General features: G+C 34.1%; 2 protein-coding genes across 2 annotated transcripts; both read left to right on the top strand.

Moving 5' to 3' along the window:
• The first annotated feature begins 1,086 nt into the window (after positions 1 to 1,086).
• Positions 1,087 to 5,935, top strand: LOC124934698 (leucine-rich repeat receptor-like serine/threonine-protein kinase RGI4). The gene is made up of 3 exons (XM_047475217.1): positions 1,087 to 1,222; positions 1,277 to 1,418; positions 4,018 to 5,935. The coding sequence occupies exons 1-3, from the start codon at positions 1,087 to 1,089 to the stop codon at positions 5,933 to 5,935; spliced, it is 2,196 nt and encodes a 731-aa protein (XP_047331173.1).
• Positions 5,936 to 16,134: 10,199 nt separating this feature from the next.
• Positions 16,135 to 18,066, top strand: LOC124934699 (LRR receptor-like serine/threonine-protein kinase ERECTA). The gene has a single exon (XM_047475218.1). It carries the CDS (start codon positions 16,135 to 16,137, stop codon positions 18,064 to 18,066), a length of 1,932 nt encoding a protein of 643 aa, XP_047331174.1.
• The last annotated feature ends 4,648 nt before the right edge of the window (positions 18,067 to 22,714 follow it).

Below are 22,714 nucleotides of genomic sequence, written 5' to 3' on the forward strand. Positions count from 1 at the left end.
ATCCATCTCATTTCCTTACAACATTCAGTAATGACAATATATTCAGCTTATGTAGTAGACAAAGCAACACATTTCTGTAGACAAGACTGCCATGATACAGCTCCTCCTCCAAAAGTAAATAGATAACCTGAAGTTGATCCCATTGTGTCAATATCACCACTCATATCTGAATCAAAAACCCTTTAACATGTGGTTTTAAAGTACCATAACACAAAGCGTATTTGGAGATCCCTCGAAGATATCTCATTAGCCACTTAACCGCTTCCTAGTGTGTCTTACCGGAATTTAAAAGGAAACGACAAACTACTCCAACCGCATAACTACACACTACAAAATTTATTATGTTTATCAACATATCTGACAAGAAATGACTACACACTACAAAGTTTATCACAATTATCAATACATCTAATACAAAATGACTACAAACTACAAATTTTATCATAATTATCAACACATTTGACATAAAATGACTACACACTACAAAGTTTATTACTATAAATACCTAACATATTATCATGATATTATTAAGTCACTCATAACTTGTAACCTATATTTTCTTATCCAAACCTCAATTCTCTCAAATGAATTTCAACGTTGACAATTCTTCTTCTTATTCTTTTTTTCTTGAAATGATGATGATACGGTGATCATAAACGCTCTTAGTCAAAAACAAGAAATGTTATATTGTGTCATCACTAATAACAATGTGATCATCCAACAACTTCTTCAACAACAAAACCATCAAGTATTACACGGTGGTTCAGTTCCTGGACATATTATTATCAATCGTGATCGAGAGATTGTTGATCGTAGGTTATATAATGATTACTTTTCAGATAATCCATCATACAACGAGACTATGTTTCAGCGAAGATATCGAATGTCTCGTTCGTTGTTCCTTTGAATTGTTGACATAGTCAAAGATCATGATCACTACTTCCAACAACGATCGGACAATAAATGCAAACTTGGATTATCTCCAATACAAAAAATAACATCAGTTTTTTGTATATTGACATATGGTATTCTAGCAAATTTCACATACGAGTATATTAAATTGGAGAGTCTACTACAATTGAAAGCATGAAAAGATTTTGTCAAGTTGTGGCTGAAATATTTGGCGAACGTTATCTTAGAAGGCCAACAACAAATGATATTTCTAGACTTCTCTATATTGGAAACAAACGAGGATTTCCTAGAATGTTAGGAGGTTTAGATTGTATGTGTTGGATGTGAAAAAATTGTCCTACCGCATGGGTCGGGCAATATGCAGACCGTAATGAAAAGCTTACGATCATTCTTGAAGTTGTAGCAGATTATGACTATGGATATAGCATGCGTATTTCGGTTTTCCAAGCACTACAACGATATAAATGTGTTGAAGTCATCTTATCTGTTCTCAAATCTAACTCAAGGTATTTTTCCTACAACTCATTATGTAATTCAAGGAAAATAATATAATATGGGCTATTATTTAGTTAATAACATATATCCAAAATGGTTTACCATTATGCAAATAATTCATGAGCCACGTGATCCGAAAAAAAATTACAGTGAAACATGAAGCATATAGAAAGGACGTTGAATGTGCATTTAGAGTTCTTCAATCACGTTTTGCAATTGTAGTAGGACCGGTACGATAATAGAGAAAAGAAGTGTTGCATGATGTAATGACTACATGTATAATTTGCATAATATGATTATTTAGGATGAACATGATCTTAGTTAGGGGTGGGTCGGTATGGTATACCTTAGTGTTTTATCCATACCTTATACCTTATCTAAAATTTCGGTATGCAAAAAATGTATTATCTTTACCTTACCTTGATTTCGGTATACCTTGATTTCGATATACCTTAATTTCGGTATACAAAAAATCCATACATTTACCTTACCTTGATTTCGGTATACCTTAATTTCGGTACGGTATCGATATTATACCTTTGATACCTAAAAAACATATTAACTTAAAAAAATTAATATCATCGATAAGATAGAGATTGCATATATTGAATAATATTTCAGTATAATTATATTTTGATATTATTCAAAAATTATATTTCTATAATTAAATTAATATCAAATATATTTAATTATTATTATATATATATTTTAACTTATAAATATTATTTCGGTATTTCGTTATATCTCGATATATCAAAATTTTAAAAATCTCATACCTTTACCGTACCAATAATTTCGGTTTGGTATCATATCTTACATTTTTTTCGGTATACCTTAAAAATCGATATTTTCGATATATTGCGGTACGGTATTTTCGATATACTTTTAATATCGGTAATTTTTCTCACCCCTAATCTTAGTGCACCTATTGAAATTGAAACGGAAATGCTTTCGTCGGATGTCGAAATGATGATAAATAAAAAATACTCGATTTCAAGATTTTATATCTCGGTGCGAAAAAATAAGATATAAAGAAGCTCACATTGCACTTCGTAATGCATTCACTGGTCATTTGTGGGAGGAGTACACCAATTTTAAGAATTGATATATCGTCTATTTTGTGTGTACGAAGTATTTTTTTAATAATGCTTATTTTTTTAATAATGTTCTTGTTTAGTGTAATTTGCGTTTATTTTATGATGTTTAATTTGTTTGTTTAATAATATTTGTTTTAATGTAATTTTTGTGTTCGTATAGTATAGTGTAATTTTTTTTCACGCAATGTGTAGTTTGTATTTTTTTAATGATTTTAATTTATTTATTTTTGTCACTCATGGCACACTAAAAAGATTTTAAGTTATATATAAATTATTGATTTATAATTTTATCATAATTTTTTTTAATGTTGTGTGCTTGAAAAAAGTATTGGGGTTTAATTTGTAAATTTGATAAATATATAAATAGTTATTGAAAAAGTTAAAAAGTTGGTGTAAAATAAAATAGTCTTTTGCGTTTAAAAATGAGTTTTTAAATTAAAAATAGATTACTGTTGACGTGATACTTAATGTGTTTTTTGAGTATATAAATTTTATATAGGAGATGATCTTATTATTTTATGAAATGACTCTTAAATATTGATTCCAATTTTAATTTGTTATGAAACTAATAACCCAATAACACTATTTAATTCATTTTTTTATAAACACTTTTAATCTCCAAAACAAATCAGTCCTAGAGAATCTGTTTCTCTTCACTTGTTATTAGATTATTTTGTAGATTTTGAGAACAGAGAAAAACTTTGTTTAATTAGGCTTTATTTATTGGAATAGGAGATATTTGACTAACAATGATCTCCTGAATTTATAATTATTTTCTTTATACTTTATAGTATGACCAGAGGCAGAAATATGAAGTCATCATAATCAAGACATAATTATACTTTTGTACAACTGTAAACTTTAAGACCTGTTTGGTTTAAAGTAATATTTTTTATATGGTTAATATCAAAATTTTATTGTTGTTTCAGAACGGGAATGATAGTAAAAACCAATTTGTATAACTACAGAATATTCAATTAAAAGGAGAAAAATAATCATATTAATTACAGGTACAGATTTTTAAATCAAAAAGTGCCATAAAACATACAAAATTGATATCAGACACCATCAATGGTAAGAAAGAAGAAAGTGATCAATGGTGAATTTCTTTGACATGTATTTCAAGAATGAATAACATAAATTGCAGTTGAACTATTATTTAAAGCCAAGCAATAAAATATAAGAATATCATAGTTAATTTTTTTGATAGTGAAATATAATCCCTAATTGATTTTGGAAACAAAATATTGCCCATAAAGTGTTTAAAAAGCAAGTCCCATACTTAGATTGGATTCACTTACAATTCCAATTTTAAAATATCAACATTAAAGCAAAGGAAAACAAAATAGCCCATACCAAACAAAACCTAAAAAAAAAAGATAAAGTCATTAACTAAAAGAAAATAAAGAAAGCTTTTATGATATCTGAGATCTTTGACCCAAACTACTACATATAACAAAGAAAGGAAGAGGGACTAACCAGTTCATAGTAAAAAAATGAAAATGGTCTGCAGATCATTGTTTGTTCTTCTTCTTCTTCAACTGCTGTCTTTCGAGTCCTACGGAGTATCGGAGGATATGGGGAGTCATATCAAAGCATGCCACGAAATGGACCTGAAAGGACTAACCGAGTTCAAGGCTGGGATCAAAACCGATGGCTCAGACCGTCTAAAGGCTTGGACTGGGCTCAACTGCTGCAAATGGGATGGCATCGTTTGCCACAATGAGACGGGCAGAGTAACGCAAGTAAACCTTCCGGGGGTATTTACACGCGATGATGCTCCTTTTTCGACAAATATGATCGGTGAGATTTCCCCTTCCATAGCTCTCGTCACAAATCTTGAAGTTCTTGATCTCAGTTCATCCATCAATCTGAAAGGAAGCATCCCACAAGAAATCTGTAAGCTTTCATCGCTCAGAGAGTTGAACCTCGCTCATAACATGCTAACCGGCCCTGTTCCAGAAAATTTCGGTAAGTTAACTAAACTCGAAGCAGTATATCTCAACGATAATAGCTTATCTGGAACTCTGCCTACAAGTTTCGGGAAAAAACTGAAAAAACTAGTTTTAAACACAAATAAAATTTCCGGGGAATTACCTGATGCTTTAGTTGAGTTGACGAATCTGGTGATACTGGATCTCGGAGGAAATGTTCTGTCCGGTCCTATACCAAATGAGATTGGTAATTTGCGGGTTTTAGAACAGCTTGACCTTTCGAATAATAAATTAAGCGGGAAGATCCCAATTTCAATAGCCAACTTAACCGCCCTTACACTCCTGGATTTAGAAAGTAATCGCCTAGAAGGAAATATCCCGTTTCCTTCAAACAACAGCTATATGCGATCTCTAGCCTACCTGAATCTGAATAATAACCAACTCAATGGACAAATACCTTCCACCTTTGGATCGTTAACCTCACTTAAGAGACTGCACCTAGAAAATAACAAGTTCGACGGTCCTATTCCTTCCAGCTTCGGTAATCTCTCATCTGTAAGTGAATTGTATCTAGGTGGAAACAATTTATCAGGTAATTTACCAGCATCCATTGGCCAAATGAAAGAGTTACTAGTTCTAAGTGTTCCCCGTAACTCCATCAAGGGTCCTTTGCTCAAGGAGATCTCTTTGATTCCATATCTCCAAATTCTTGATCTGTCGTTTAATGCTTTAAATATTTCCTCCATCCCAAAATGGCTAGTAGAAATGCATTCAATTAGCACCCTTAACCTAGCTGGAAATAATATCAATGGTCCAATACCAGAAATCTTGAAGTATGCCGCCAGTTCTTTAATGGAGCTTGACCTATCAGTCAACAATTTAACCGGACCTATACCTGAATGGCTAGGGAGCTTTGGTAGGCTCTACTCTCTGAAGTTGTCAAGGAATTCACTGGATTCAGGGATACCCGCTTCAGTTCTACGGTTGAACAGCTTGGGAAATCTTGATCTTCATTCAAATAGGCTGACTGGGAGTATAGACGTGTTTCAGGAATTGAATGGCAACATGTTGAATTTAGATCTTTCAGACAATCAATTCTCTGGCGGGATTGGAACACTAGGAAAAGGATCGTCAGGGAAAAATATACGAAACCTGAATCTGTCACGTAACAAGTTAAGTGGTGGCGTACCAGATTCCATTGGAATCATGGAATCACTAGAACGTTTGGATTTGAGCTACAACCAGTTGGGTTCTCGTCTGCCACAAGTTCTGGGAAATGTAAGCATGTTGGTGTCGGTCTTGCTGGAGAAGAACCAGTTCACAGGAGAAGTGCCGAAAAGTTTCCTGAATCTGAACAGACTGCATGAGTTCAACTTGTCGTATAATAAACTGGAAGGAGAAATTCCTTTTGGGAAGCCGTTGAGTGATTTTCCTATAAGCGCATTCGTGGGAAACAAAGGCTTGTGTGGTAAACCTCTCATTCCATGCAAGAGATGAAATGTTAAACCAATAGCTAGCTTATCAAGCTTGTAATAAATAATCATTTTATGTCAATTTGAAGTGACAAATAAATACACTAGATTGATTGATTGCTTATTTCCTTCTGCATCTTGATATCAAAAGAATTGTTCTTCTCCTTTGCATGCTTCCTGAGATCTTCTAGTATGCATATCACCATATCATGAAATAAAGTATGACATTATTTGAGATTAATTTCAAATAATCCACTATCAAATCAAGAATGTAATAATCAATCACATCATTCATATCATCAACCAAAATATCCTCTACCATATTTTTCCACTAAATTTGTATAACCATGATGTCCTTTTTTTCAAATAACCCAATAACCACTTGATTATTCAAGTATGAAGTAACCCTAGATCAACCAAGGCCTAAATAAATAAATAATTGAAAACACCAATTCTTTCCTAACATAGATAGAAGAGTATCATCTAACCATTCTAAGCAACATGGAAGTCATCACTCATTTTGACTCCAATAAAAACAAAAATTAATTACTCGCAAATGAAGTGCTTGATTACTCGCTTGGTTTAGAGAGACAGCGGGAGGGAGTAAATGAAAACTTTCGCCAGCCAAAGCTGGAGAATGAACGCGGCCGCCGAAGCAGTGACAGTAAGTGAAACGAGAGACGCTGAGACAAATGAGAGAGAGATTTCCATGCTTTTGGAAGTGAACCAGCCATGGTTTCTTGCTTTGATTCAACGAAGAAGACGATCGCTCGCGAAAACTAGGGCACGAATCTATTTTCTGTTTTTTATTTGAAAAACTAATGAATTACATCATTTTGTTTTTATATATACTAAGTACAAAATTTGACTTTAGTCCTTAAACGATTTACATTTACTAAAATGGTCCTCACTTCAACTTATATGATCAATTGGATACTAAAATGTATTTTAACTTTGATACTTAGTTGCATATACCAGTTGAAAGTGATGAAACCCTTATTTGAATTAATCTCTTACTATATGACAATCAAATGTTTTTTTAACATAGGTTTTTTCTTCTTTGCAATCTCAAACAAACAAAACCAGGCTTAACAAATTATATGAAATAACACATATTTACTATCATTCATTATAAACCAACCAACCAACAAACACAAACACAAACACAAAAACAGAGAGTGAAAGAATAAGGAAAATAAATAACATTTCTCTCATCAATGCTAATATGGAAACCTTCTAAGCCGGCTCTTAAAGTGAGGACAAATAACTTGTCTTCTACAATGGGAATGGCCAATCAACAGTTAGTTTTGTCTTTCGACCAATCAATCTGTTAAGCCACCATGTAGATTTTGATCCCTAGAATGATTATCATCGTCGTGAATCCACTTTTCACACTTCACCTGCCCATCCACTCCACATAAACAACATAAAAAAGACTTTATTCGAAGAAATATCAAGAATGCGAGATTATGTGAAGTATGTAAAGAAATTTAACACGTTTCTTCACCATCATCAGATTTCTAACCTTCACATCTCAATGCAAGTGTTCTGCTCAAGTACATGTTGGCCGCTCAATCTTGGATTGAGATGGAGAATCATTGGCGGATCTTCACCATCAACAGTCTTTAATTCCTGAAACTCAACAGTGAATTGAGAGACCATTACACTAGTCTTGCCTTCTCTTAATAATGTGCTACCTGATTAGATGGAGGAGTACGTGAAGTCATTGGGACCATGTAAGTTTTTTTGCAATTGCAGCTTGGCGACTAAGGATACATGTAAGTTTTTTTACAATTGCAGCTTTAAATGTTCAAGAAATACCTAGGGAGTTGACATTCATCTTAGCCTCGTTTAAAGACTTGTTCTAAAAACCAACTGAATTTCCCTTATTCAAGATCATGATCATCAAATTTCGTTAAAAACGGGAACAAAGCCAGTTTGCCTAAGATCGTATATATACTCAGCACTACGGAAAACTGAAATTGAGACAATGGTAGATGAAATGTTAGACAAGGAAATCATTCGACATAGTCATAGCACTTTTGCAGCACTTGTGGTATTAGTAAGGAAAAAAGACTTAACATGGAGGTTGTGTATTGATTACCGTCAATTGAATGATGCAACGATCAAGGATAAGTTCTCAATTCTCACTATTGAGAAGCTACTAGAAGAATTGCACGGGTCTGAGTTCTTTTCTAAATTAGACATTATCGCTCAGGTTACCATCATATAAGAATGAAACCTACATGCTATCATAAAATAGTCTTTCAAACACGTGAAGGATTGTATGAATTCTTCGTCATGCCCTTCAGATTGACTAATGCTCCTTCCACGTTTCAGAGTATGATGAATTTGGTACTTAAGCGTTTTCTACGACAATTTGTGCTAGTCTTCTTTGATGATATCCTCGTTTATAGTTCAACATGGGCAGTACATCTGAAACATTTGATATTGGTATTGGAAACTCTAAGACAACACACTATCTTCCTCAACAGGGGCAAATGTGAATTTGGGTGCACTCAGATTGCATATCTTGGATACATAATCAATTAAGAAGGAGTTGCTACAGATTTGAAGAAGTTGAAGGCAATGGAGACATGGCAAGTACTTGAGTCAATTAAACAACTTAGAGGATTTTGCAATTCCCTTTATTGTAGAAATTGATGCTAGTGGCAGCAAAATTGGTGTTGTTCTTATGCAAGAGAATCATACATTGCCTTCATAAGTAGTTCATTACCTAGTGATGAAAATCTATCTTCAACTTACGAGAGGAAACTCATGGCCCTCACGTTTGCAATCGAGAAATGGATACCTTACTTATGGTATAAGCATTTTGTTGTTAAAACAGATCATGAGTCATTGAAGTATCTGTTGGAACAAAGAGTTCAAACACCTGCGCAGGAAAAATGGCTCTATAAGTTGGTGGGATATGAGTTCTCTGTTCAATTCAAAAAAGAAAAAGACAATGTGGCAGCGGACGCCCTATCTAAAAGAGGTGCAAATTTACAATGTGTAGGACTGTCAAGTGTATCATTCTCCTATAATTAAACGCATACATTTAACTTGGAGTTCAGACCCAAATCGGATCAAGTTAATTGAGTAAATCAAAGAATATGAAAGTTCACATCCGGAATTTACATTCATCAATGGTACCTTGAAGAAAGAAGGGAAGTTGGTAGTTGGCTTTGACACTGAACTACGGTCGATCCTCATTGTCTCAATGCACTCAAGCCCCACTGGTGGACATTTAGGTAATCTGGTTACACATAAGAAATTATAGATGACTTATTCATGGGTAGGAATAGTCAAGGATGTAAGAGAGTTTATACAAACCTGTAATGTATGCCAAAGAAACAAAGGAGAGACGACAACTCCAAAGGGACTCCTGCAACCGATAGCAATTCCTGAAGAAGTTTAGGAATCAATCTCTATGGACTTCATTGAAAATTTATCTAAAGTAGGGAGTAAAACTGTGATCTTCTTGGTGGTAGACTAACTCTAAAACATGTCTCACTTCATGGGGTTACAACATTTGTTCACAACAAAAACAGTGACAAAAATCTTTCTTAACAATGTGTTCAAGCTTCGTATAAACTCAATTATAGGTGATCGAGATAAAATCTTCCTTAGTGCTTTCTAGAGAGAATTTATTAAGTTACATTATTGTCGGCTTATCATCCACAAATGAACGGGCAAACAGAAGTCGGTAATCGATGTTTGAGAACGTAATTGCGTTGTATGGCTGGCCAGCGACCGCATCAAATTTTTACCCCTTGCAGAATGGTGGTATAATACGAATTTCTATTCTGCTACACTAATGTCACTATTTGAAGCCATCTACGTTAAAAACCTCCCATACACACTCCTTACCTTATAAGGGACTCAAAAGTAGAAGAACTTAATCAGAATTTGCTAAAGAGGAAAGAATTCTTTAGTTGATCAAATTCCATCTGTAAAGTGCCCAAAATAGGATGAAACAGCTACAAGATAAAAGCAGAACATATGTTAGTTTAGCAATTGGAGATTGGTCCCTCGTCAAACTCCAACCCTATCGTCACATTTCAGTTCGAAAAAATATCATAAACTGTCTCCAAAATATTTTGGACCTTTCCAAGTCACAGATCAAATCGGTGAAGTTGCTTACTGTTTGGTGCTAGGGTAGGAAACAAAGATACACAATGTATTTTTAAATTTCTCAGTTAAAAAGGTATTACGAACTCCTATAGTGATTGAAGAGATTCCCAAGTTGAGCACTTCAGACTAGATTCCAGAAAATGTCTAGGGTGAACGGGAACGAGAGGTGGATGGCAAAAATCAAAGACAATTATTGGTCAAATGAAAGGATCGAGAGAATGAAGATAATTCGTGGGAGACATGGAAACCTTGAATATCAAACACCCGAAACAAGTCTTGGAATGGGGACAAAGGGGAAAGAGACCAGACTTTTGTCGGCGAGGACGCCGATGTTAAATAGGGAAGTAATGTTACAACATGTACTTGATCAAACAGAGGAGGACGTTACACGTGCAGTCATTGAAACCATTTGATCTTGAATGTATTTCTTTTTATAATTACTATTTCTTTTTTTGTTAGACTTTTCCTTTCTGTCAGTCTCTAAACTCTCTTTTTATTTACATTTTGGCCCTGTCATTTTGGTCACCTCACCAATTAGTTTAATAGTATCATGTGTTGTATTCTATGGAGGTTTATATCCTCAGCTAGTCATATCTTTGAGGATTATAAAATGACTAAGAGCATAGCTCATTTTTATTATCTCTCACCTAATTCATAATCCTCCGAAAAGTATTTCTTGTCCGTTTCGACGAGTGGCTTGATTCTCTTCTCACCTCCCCTCTTAAGCTTATCATAATACTATCTTAGGTTCGTATTCTAGATGAGACCAATAAGGCTTTTCTAATAACTATAATTTGAGATCCTAATGTTAACCCACAAGGATTCACCATTGTTCGACCATTTCTACGAAATTCATGACCTAGTTTCATGATTGAATGAATACAAGATTCGGACAAATTCTTAGCCTTATTATCTAATTCAACAAGGATTTTCCCTTAGTTAAGTTCATTCCATAAGTTTTTTCTGATTGAAAACGTGAACGCGACGACTTTATGAAGCTCGAAGAACTCATCTCTACTTCCGTTAGCAAATGGAATTTCATCGAACACAAGGACAAACACTTTCTTGTACTCGTTGGTATATATCTGCGGGAAACTTGTCAGAGCTTTGCCTATTTTGGCCAAATCATCGACTATTCTGTCGATGGTGATGGGATGACGGTCGAGGGAAGAACCAGGTGTGTCTTCTTTGTCTAAGGTGTCTTTGAGAATGATAGGGAATTCTAAACTCATAAGCAAGAGACAGAGAAACAACAGTATCATCGCAACTCGAAAAAATTTAAGTCTGGTGACTACTATTTATGCTTTGAGCTTTGATTGCTTCATATTCTTCTTCTAATAATGATAACCCTAGCCAGACCTTTCTTTGTTGAATCATATTCTCTTGTTTTATATAAAGATGATCAAAAGAGATTGAGAAATCAAATGGGTTTGATCTTGATATTGATTCTTGATCTTTGAAATATTTTCGGTAAAACCACGCATTTCACAAAACACGTAGACATGTTAGTGTTGGTTATGATTATTGGATCTTTTAAGAACAACTTTTATGAAAAAAGGAAACCTTAGAAAAAACTAGAAAGGACAATAATATGTTGAAAAGAAAAAATTTTAAGAGTCTTAAGTGGTGTATATCAACATTTACAAGCAACCCTTATAAATAAGTAATTAGGCTAGAAATCCTAAATTACTTATACGCATAAGCTCATTAATAATTAAATAAGCCCTAATTGAATAAAAGATAATAAAGACCAATAACTTTTAATTTGCTGACAATCAATGATTAGACTCGTATTCTCCTCCCATAAGATTGATTTGGTTCGCATCTACGCGAATTTGACTCCTTTTAGTACCTTGGTGTGAATGTTTACTCGTTTCTCTCTAGTGCTTACGAACTCTATGACAATTTGTCGGTTCTCAACACATTCATAGATGAAATGGAACTGAGTGTCGATGTGTTTGTTGCATCCATGAAATATTGGGTTCTTCATTAATGTTATTGCGGACTTATTGTCGACATTGAAGGTTATCGGTCTCGACTCGCATCTAAGCACCTCACTCAACAAGTTTCTCATCCAAAGTCCTTGACATGACGCTGCGGTAACTGCCATAAACTCTACCTCACATGAAGATAAAGCAATTGTTCGCTGCTTTTAAGATTGTCAGGTGATTAGATTCCCGTTGAAATTAACGAGTTCACCATCCCTTTACTACTTTTTATGTTGTCAGTGTTATCGGTTAGGTTGTTGTTAGTAAAATTTACGAGTTCTTCAAATTAACGAGTTCTCTTCTTAATTGAATCTCATAACTCGTTGTTCCCTTCACATAACGAAGAATGTGTTTTATTGTCTGTTGGTGTAGAGTGGTAGGATGCTACATGTATAGACTCACTATGCCAATTGCATAAGAGATATCGGGTCGAGTGTGCGTCAAGTACTTGAGACACCTGATGATACACGTATACACACCTTTAGATTCACTAAGCTTTTGTCCACATCTTTTTCGAGCAGCAACTTTGTTTCAAACGGATACTTGCTTGAGTTGCAATCCTCCATTACAAACTGTTTTCAACACCTTATTCGCATAAGTTGCATGCTTCACCTAGATGTTATCTTTCTTCTAGTCCACCTCGATACCAAGGTAGTTTAGGATTAGCCCGAGATCACTCATCTCGAACTCCTTCATCATTTATTTTTTGAACTCCTTAATGCCCTTGATACTTGATCCTTTCACGATCATGTCGTCGACATATACGTCAACAATGAGTACTTCTTCTCCATGGTTTCTCCTGTACACAGCCTACCCTTGAGAACGTTTCACGAAGTCGAGACTCATCATTCTCTTGTTGAGGTAAGTGTTCAACACCCTTGGTGCTTGACATAGTCTATAGAGAGCTTTGTATAATTGTACACCTTGTGCTCTTCATTTTTATGATGAATTTTTCAGGTTGAGCAACGTAGACTTTTTTTCGATGTCACCATTGAGAAATGTTGATTTGACATCCAAGTGGTGGATCTCCCATCCATGGTGAGCTATGATGACAAGAATTAAGCTGATTGTGTCAAGTTTTGTCACCGGTGCAAAGGTCTCCTCAAAGTAAATGCCTTGCTTCAGCACATAGTCTTTCGTTACCAATCTCACATTTTTTCCCAAAAGCCTGAGCGTTTGATGATTTCTCAAACCAGATAGAGCATGCAAGGATATCAACGGTTAATCACCATAAGTGGTTCTGAAACTATTAGTAAGTTGTGGCGCACAATCAGGTTCTGTCATCTCCCTTGCATCTTGTAACATAATCATAAATAATTTGACATTGCACTTGTGAGTTGAATAGTATTTCTCATCACACGTGTAACAAAAACCCTTCTTCCTCCTTTCATCTAGTATCTTGGGATCCATTTGCTGTATATATCTTTGTCTAGCATTTTAGGTGTAAGGGGAAGAATAAGGAAGATGTGGTTGGTGAGGTTTAGAAAAATTAGGCCAAGTTGATTTAGTAATATTGGTGTAGGTAGTAATGGAGGATTGGCACTATACAAGTGACCACTAGTCATAAGACATCGGTAGGTGGCCTCTTGAATCTTTGTTACTGCCATAGCTGAATTCAAGGATTTAGGTTCAAGGAGTCTAACTGCATTTGAGATTTTGCCACGAAATGTCACTCAAGTAACAGTCTAGAACATAGATTGCAGGCATATGAAAGTTGTAGTCGTGCATTGTTCCCGTATGTTTTAAATTCATTAGCTGATTGATTGGAGTATCGCACATAGATAGACTAAACTATTGCAGTAAATCCTTTTTGAAACCTGCCCAAGTAAGAGCTACCATTGGATTTCTCGACTATAGATAAGAGCCATATCAGGTTCTTGCCTCACCAGAAAAGTGAATCGGTGTTATTTCAACCTTAGTCACATATTTCGTTCGATCGACTCTGAAAAATTGTTCGGTTGAAATAAGTCACCCTTCTACATTAACCCCATCAAACTTTGGGAAATCTACATTCGTCAGTCTTGTGGGCGGAACATACTACCTCTCCCTTAGCGCACCTGTTCGTGAAGACCTTGCACCATCCTCCGAACGATCATAGTTATCTTTATTCGCCAATGTATGTAATTGTTCTTCGATGGTCCCGACTTTACTCTCCATTCACTTACGTAATTTTATTATCGTTTGGTTCATTAACTCTACCAATACACGTAGGGAATTATTATCCGACTGATGCCTTATTTTGACCATCGTGAAGATCGACGAATCTGATACCAAATGATACTTTATTGAAATTATGGGAGGAAGAAATGGTTAGCTTGCCTGAGAAGAAGAAGGTGAGGAGAAATGGAGACTAGATGAGATAAAAAAAAAGAACTATTGCTCGTTAATCAAAATATGCATAAAGAAGTTGTGAGGAATCTACCAGAGTGGATCCTAAACAGATTCAATTGCAATTATAGAGCTGAGCTGGCCAAACTGATAGTGACCAAAGTAAACAAAAAATAAGTTTAGGAGTTGGCAAGAAATAAAACAGAAAAGAAAAAGAAAATAGAATATAATGCCTATTGATCTTACACTGCCCTCAGATTTTTGGGGATTATGCAAATTTAAATTTTGGGCCCCTAAAATAGTAAAAAATAAATAAATTTAATTTTAATTAATAAAATAAAATATAAATAATTAATATATTATAATACAAGACTAAAAAGTAGATAAAAAGGTTATTTTTATAATATATATTTAATATTAAAGGAGAAAAAAGAGAAAAAAATAATATTAATAATATAATATTATTAAATATAAAAAAATGGGGGCCCTATGTAAGTGCATTGGTTGCCTTACTCCAGGGCCGACCCTGCCTCCACGTGTCTCTTCTAGATCTGTACGATGACAATATTCTGTACAAAAAGTTCAAGAATAATACCAGGATTTCAAGAGGAATGGTTTTTGATGATGAGAGCAGAGAAATCTTAAAACAAAAACCGCAATCAATGGTGTATTCTTCAATATTCCAAGATATCAGGATCGATGCTAAGCAATGCGGTGTATTCTTCAATATTTCAAGATATCAGGATCGATGCTAAGCAGAAAGATTAATTGCACGGCACGACACGGCGATTACATAACACACAAGTGCACGGCGAGTTCCAATGACGAAATATACATTTTTAATTGTTCGAAGTCTTGTTTTTTTTGGACAAAAGATTCTCTCCAAAATCTAATCTTTGTCAACTTATTATTTTATCAAATGACTCTAATATTGGTTACAATTTTAATTTGTTATGAAACTAATAACCCAATAACACTATTTAATTATTTTTTTTATAAATATTTTTAATCTCCAAAACAAACCAGGCCGACAATCTGTTTTTTTCACTTTTTATTAGAATATTTTATGGATTTTGAGAACTGAGAAAAACATTGCTTAATAGGCTTTATTTATATTTAACTAAAAATGATCTCCTGAATTTATAATATTTTCTTCGCCAGAAATCTGAAGTCAACATAATTAAGACATAATTATGCTTTTGTACCACTTTAAACTTTAAGGCTAGTTTGGTTTACAGTAGTATTTTTTATATGATTAATATAAAAGTTTATTGTTGTTTTAGAGTGGTTATTTGTTTTTTACAGAATATTTAATTAAAAGGAGAAAAATAATCATATTAATTACAGGTGCAGACTTTTAAATTTCTTTGACTTGTACATTTCAGGAATGAATAACATAAATTGCAGTTGAGCTAATATTTAAGCCAAATATAAAATATAAGAATATCATAGTTAAAAAAAATTATAGTGAAATATAATCCCTATTCGATTTTGGAAACAAAATTTATGACCATTCAAATCCGAAATCCAAAATCCAAAATCATAAAAGTGTTTAAAGAGCAAGACACAAACTTAGATTGGATTCACTTACAATTCTAATTTAAAAATATCAACATCAAAGCAAAGGAAAACAAAATAGCCCATCCAAACAAAAAAGATAGAGCCATTAACTAAAACAAAATTAAGCTTTTATGATATCTGAGATCTTTGACCCAAACTACTATATAACAGAGAAAGAAAGAGGGACTAACCTGTTCATAGTAAATAAATGAAAATGGTCTGCAGATCATTGTTTGTTCTTCTTCTTCTTCAACTGCTCTCTTTCGAGTCCTATGGAGTATCGGATTCGGGGAGTAATGTCAAAGCATGCCACGAAATGGACCTGAAAGGACTAACCGAGTTCAAGGCTGGGATCAAAATCGATAGTTCAGACCGACTAAAGGCTTGGACTGGACACAACTGCTGCAAATGGGATGGTATCGTTTGCCACAATGAGACCGGCAGAGTATCGCAAGTAAACCTTCCGGGGGTATTTACACGCGATGATGCTCCTTTTTCGACAAATATGGTCGGTGAGATTTCCCCTTCCATAGCTCTACTCACAAATCTTGAAGTTCTTGATCTCAGTTCATCCATCAATTTGAAAGGAAACATCCCACAAGAAATCTGTAAGCTTTCATCGCTCAGAGAGTTGAACCTCGTTAATAACATGCTAACAGGCCCTGTTCCAGAAAATTTCGGTCAGTTAACTAAACTCGAAGCAGTATATCTCAACTATAATAGCTTATCTGGAACTCTGCCTACAAGTATTGGTAATTTGAAAAAACTGAAAAAACTAGTTTTAAACAAGAATAAAATTTCCGGGAAATTACCTGACGCTGTAGTTGAGCTGACGAATCTGGTGATACTGGATCTCGGAGGAAATGTTCTGTCCGGTTCTATACCAAATGAGATTGGTAATTTGCGGGATTTAGAACAGCTTGACCTTTCGAATAATAAATTAAGCGGGAAGATCCCAATTTCAATAGCTAACTTAACCGCCCTTACACTCCTGGATTTAGGATTTAATCGCCTAGAAGGAAATATCCCGTTTCCTTCAAACAACAGCTATATGCTATCTCTAGCATACCTGAATCTGAATAATAACCAACTCAATGGACAAATACCTTCCACCTTTGGATCGTTAACCTCACTTAAGAGACTGCACCTAGAAAATAACAAGCTCGGCGGTCCTATTCCTTCCAGCTTCGGTAATCTCTCATCTGTGACTGATCTGTATCTAGGTGGAAACAATTTATCAGGTAATTTACCTGTATCCATTGGCCAAATGAAAGAGTTATTAGTTCTAAGTGTTCCCCATAACTCCATCAAGGGTCCTTTTCTCAAGGAGATCTCTTTGATTCCATATCTTCAAATTCTCGATCTGTCGTTTAATGCTTTAAATATTTCCTCCATCCCAAAATGGCTATTACAAATGCATTCAATTAGAAGTCTTAACCTAGCTGGAAATAATATCAATGGTCCAATCCCAGAAATCTTGAAGTATGCCGCCGGTTCTGTAATGGAGCTCGACCTATCAGTCAACAATTTAACCGGACCTATACCTGAATGGCTAGGGAGCTTTGGTAAGCTCTACTCTCTGAAGTTGTCAAGGAATTCGCTGGATTCAGGGATACCCGCTTCAGTTCTACGGCTGAACAACTTGGGAGATCTAGATCTTCATTCAAATAGGCTGACTGGGAGTATAGACGTGTTTCAGGAATTGAATGGCAACATGTTGAATTTAGATCTTTCAGACAATCAATTCTCTGGTGGGATTGGAACACTAGGAAAAGGATCGTCAGGGAAAAATATACGAAACCTGAATCTATCACGTAACAAGTTAAGTGGTGGCGTACCAGATTCCATTGGAATCATGGAATCACTAGAACGTTTGGATTTGAGCTACAACCAGTTGGGTTCTCGTCTGCCCCAAGTTCTGGGAAATGTAAGCATGTTGGTGTCGGTCTTGCTGGAGAAGAACCAGTTCACAGGAGAAGTGCCCAAAAGTTTCCTGAATCTGAGCAGACTGCATGAAATCAACTTGTCATATAATAAACTGGAAGGAGAAATTCCTTTTGGGAAGCCGTTGAGTGATTTTCCTATAAGCGCATTCGTGGGAAACAAAGGCTTGTGTGGTAAACCTCTCATTCCATGCAAGAGATGAAATGTTAAACCAATGGCTTATCAAGCTTGTAATAAATAATCATTTTATGTCAATTTGAAGTGATAAATAAATACACTTGATTGATTGATTGATTGCTTATTTCCTTCTGCATCTTGATATCAAAAGAATTGTTCTTCTCCTTTGCATTCTTCCTGAGATCTTCTAGTATGGATATCACCATATCATGAAATAAAGTATGACATTATTTGAGATTAATTTCAAATAATCCACTATCAAATCAAGAATGTAATAATCAATCACATCATTCATATCATCAACCAAAATATCCTCTACCGATAAAATATCTATATATTTTCCCACTAAATTTGTATAGCCCTGATGTTCTTTTTTTCAAATAACCCAATAACCACTTGATTATTCAAGTATGAAGTAACCCTAGATCAATCAAGGCCTAGATAAATGAATAATTGAAAACACCAATTCTTTCCTAACATAGATAGAAGAGTATCATCTAACTCATTTTGACTCCAATAAAAACAAAAATTAATTTTAACAAACTCATCAAAGCAAGGCCGCTTGTTATGTGTATAATAAAGCATAATCACAAGTCTATATACAATGTTGTACCTTGTGATATATTCTGTCAAATGCCTCAATAACAATATAAAAGTGCTTGATTACTCGCTTGGTTTAGAGAGACAGCGGGAAGGGAGTAAATGAAAACTTTCGCCAGGCAAAGCTGGAGAATGAACGCGGCCGCCGAAGCAGTGACTGTAAGTGAAACGAGAGACGCGGAGACAGTGAGAGGAAGATTGATATTAATTTGCAGGCTCTCATGCTCTTGGAATTGAACCAGCCATGGTTTCTTGCTTTGATTCAACGAAGAAGACGATCGATCGCAAATCTAGGGCACGAATCTATTTTCTGTTTTTATTTTATTTGAAAAACTAATGAATTACATCATTTTGTTTCTATATATACTAAGTACAAATTTTGACTTTAGTCCTTAAACTATTTATATTTACTAAATAGGTCCTCACTTCAACTTATATGATCAATTGGATTCACTTAGGAAACAGAAACTTAAAGTGACGTACTTCTCTTTGGTTTGGTATTGCTACCGCACGGACTTCGATTCCATTTCAAGGAAGTGGACCCTGATATATAATATATTATTACTTAAAACACAAATTAATTATTTGGGCATCTGTCAACGATTTGAAAAGAAATGAAGTATAGAACTTCACATGGAAAAAGCTATTCTATTAAGAAAATAAGATTTTGTAATGTGAGAATTCTCTTTAATCTTATTGGCATGTCATTTTTTTATTTATTTTCTCTTTTTTGTTTTTCTCTATCCTCCACTCCTTTTTTTCTAATTTTTAAACTAATTTTCTGTTTTCGTTCAGTCATACTTCCTATGTTCCCTCTCATTGGGAGGGGCAATAACGTAATAATTTTTCTTATGACATTATTGTCTCTCCTCTGTTAGAATTTGAAGAAGTACGACAAAATGAGAGTATGGATCATACCTTGTTAAATGTGATAAGAACTAATTTTGTCAAATTTAAGTCTTTCTATAGCTCTGTTAACTTATTTAATGTTATTGCCCTATGTCATTTATTTTTATTATATATTTTTAACATAACAAACAAAACTCTAATTTTTTGGTTATTCAAGAAAAATTTGATTAGGAGAAGATTGTTGGTCTTTTTCCACACTTATTTTTTTGCGCGATCCCAAACAGACAAAATCCTCCCAACTTTAAGGTCAATAATTTTGGACCCGACACAAAACACGATCCGAACACGAAAAAATCAGGTTATGATCATTTATTTTTTTGTTCGGGTTAAAATCAAGTCAACCTATTTAACCTAGTTAATAACACATGTTAAAATCGGGTCAACCTGAAATAACCCAAAGTAGACCCCGATAACTCATTTACAAGTTTCTTTTTGTTTTGTGTTATTTTTTCTTATTCACTCACTTATTTTCTTTTATAAAAAATTTTATAAATGGATTTGAGATTTAGCTATTTTTATTTTGTGTTGATGTTATCTTAATTTGAAATAGGGATATGTGAATTAATTATATCGGGTTTGGTTCGAGTTAAGTTAGAGAAATCGGGTCAAACGAGTCAGGTTCGGGTCAATCACAAATAAATAGATCTATTTCATGTTAAAAATTTTGACTCGAATTACTAAATAGGGTTCAAGTTAGTATCGTTCAACCTGCTAACCCAAAACTGACTCAAATTGTCACTCCTACTCAACTTCATTTCTTCTTCCAACACCCAACTTTCAATCTCTTTCCACAATAGTTCTTTCGCGCGGTCACCACAACAAAACATTTATTCCTCAACAGCTCTTCTTCCGCGACCATACAAGATGACATTTCTTCTTCCATGGTTCTTCTTCCGCGACCGACCACACAGCATGACATTTCTTCCTTCACGGGTTTTTCGCCTCAGGTATTGATTTGAAAGAATATATTTGAAGTCATCTAAAGAAAAATAATTGTTTGATTAACATTTATATATTCTTCTAAATTTTTGAACTCTTACGAAAAAAATCATAATTATACCTAAATTATGTATGAAATATGTTTTAGAACCTTAAACAAAAATGGTTGTAAGATGGATTTAAAAAAACCTAGTATCTCACATTACCATTTAGACCCTTAGGTAAGAGTACACTTCATCTTGTATCTCGCAATGTTTGCATAACCATTTTGCTTTTCTTGTATTGTATTTGTTTAGTTACTTAATGTTGTAAATTAGAATAGGCAGTACATTTCATATTTTGCATATCCATTTTATCCATTTTCAGGGAGATTTTGTTTCTCCATTTTAAAGGAGAATCTCACATTTTTATTATCACTATCATGTTCATATATAATGGTAATAGACATAATTTCTAGTTATTTTGTGTAGTCGTATTTAGAGAATCACGACCATCACATCAAAGGCTTCGCCTTCATCTTTTCAAATATAGACGATGAAAATAAAAAGTTTGTACATTTAGTTTATACAATACTTTAGTTTATCTTCTATTCTATATAATTGTTTAATTAGAAAACAATGTTTATTAATTGTTTGTTTTTTTAAGTTTGAATGACTATAAATTAGTTGTAAACCATGGAAAAAAACTCCATAAGAGTCGTGAATCTAAATTCGATCCAATATCTTTGGATAGAAGATAAAAAAAACCAGCTCAATGAGTTTGTACTCTCAGTTTCTACCACCGCCCATGTGATAGGGTATATCTGATTGTTTTCATCTCGATGAATAACTTTGCATATGTAACAAATTTAGATCCATTAACATATTGTGTTACTCCACGACTCTTATGGAGTGTTTCTTCATGGTTTATAACTAATTTATAGTCTTTCCAACTTAAAAGAAAACAAATAATTAATAAACATTATTCTAAAATAAAAACATAAGATAAATTAAAGTATTGTATACAATAAATGCACAAACCTTTCATTTTCATCGTCTATATCTATATTTGCAAAGGCGAAGATGAAAGCGAAACTCTTGATGTGATGGTCATGGTTCTCTAAAATCCAACTACACAAAATAACTAGAAATTATGTTAATTACATGGACATGATAGTGGTACTAAGAATGAGAGATTGTCCTTAAAATGGATATGCAAAATCTCTCTAAAAATAAATATGCAAGAGATTAAGTGTACTTTGACTTATCATAGAATCATTTAACCGGAACTATACCCGATTAAGTTATTCGGTTGAACCACTTGAGAGTTCTTGATCTCACTCAAATAGACTGACTGGGAGTATAGATGTATTTCAGGCATTTAGTGGCTACATGTCTTATATTGATCTTTCAGACAATCTATTATCTGGAGGGATTGAAACATTAGGAAAAGAATCATCAGCAAATAGAATACAATATCTGAATCTATCACATTACAATTTAAGTAGTGGCGTACCAGATTCAATTGGAAACCTTGTATCACTAGAAAATTTGGATTTAAGTTTCAACCATTTGGGTTTTCATCTGCCAGATTCTCTGGGAAATGTAAGCTTGTTGGAGTCACTCAAGTTGTAGAAGAATCAGTTCATAAGAGAGGTGCCCAGAAATTTCCTGAAGCTGAGAAGATCGATTGAGGTTGACTTGTCAGATAATCTTCTGGAAGGAAGGAATGCCGATGAGTGATTTTCCTCAAAGCTCATACTTGAGAAACTTGGGGCTTATGTGGTAAGCCTTTCGGTCCATGCAAGGGATGGAATGTTAATCCAATGGCTTATGAAGCTTGTAATAATCCTCATGTCTCAATTTGAACTGATAAATAATATACTAATATAAAATGAATGGTCTTCACCTTTGCAAGCTTCGACCATGATATCATGAAATAGAGTAAGGCCTTGTTTGAGATGGGCTATCCCAATCAACAATCTACTCATCCATCACATTATTCAAATCATACACAAAATTATTTTCTTAAAAAATGATAAACAAACAATCTTGTCATTAAATATTTATACCCCTAGTGTATTTTTATCCAAATAACCCTAAATACGTTGATTTTCAATAACCTACATCAAACAATGTTAATTGAAAATAACACTTGGTTATTAATGCCTATATAATGAAAGTATTGAAACACCAATTCTTCCCCAACATAGAAACTATCTTAATCAACATGGCCAGCATCACTCA

Source organism: Impatiens glandulifera, chromosome 4 (genome assembly GCF_907164915.1).
Source record: "Impatiens glandulifera chromosome 4, dImpGla2.1, whole genome shotgun sequence".
Lineage (NCBI taxonomy): Eukaryota > Viridiplantae > Streptophyta > Magnoliopsida > Ericales > Balsaminaceae > Impatiens > Impatiens glandulifera.

Excerpts from the sequence above, each read along its gene's own strand:
- LOC124934698 (XM_047475217.1), top strand. The coding sequence starts at position 1,087 with ATGAAAAGATTTTGTCAAGTTGTGGCTGAAATATTTGGCGAACGTTAT. Across the intron at positions 1,223-1,276 it reads AATGTTAGGAGGTTTAGATT|ACCGTAATGAAAAGCTTACG; the intron begins GTATGTGTTGGA and ends GGCAATATGCAG. Across the intron at positions 1,419-4,017 it reads GTTCTCAAATCTAACTCAAG|ATCATTGTTTGTTCTTCTTC; the intron begins GTATTTTTCCTA and ends AATGGTCTGCAG.
- LOC124934699 (XM_047475218.1), top strand. The coding sequence starts at position 16,135 with ATGGTCTGCAGATCATTGTTTGTTCTTCTTCTTCTTCAACTGCTCTCT.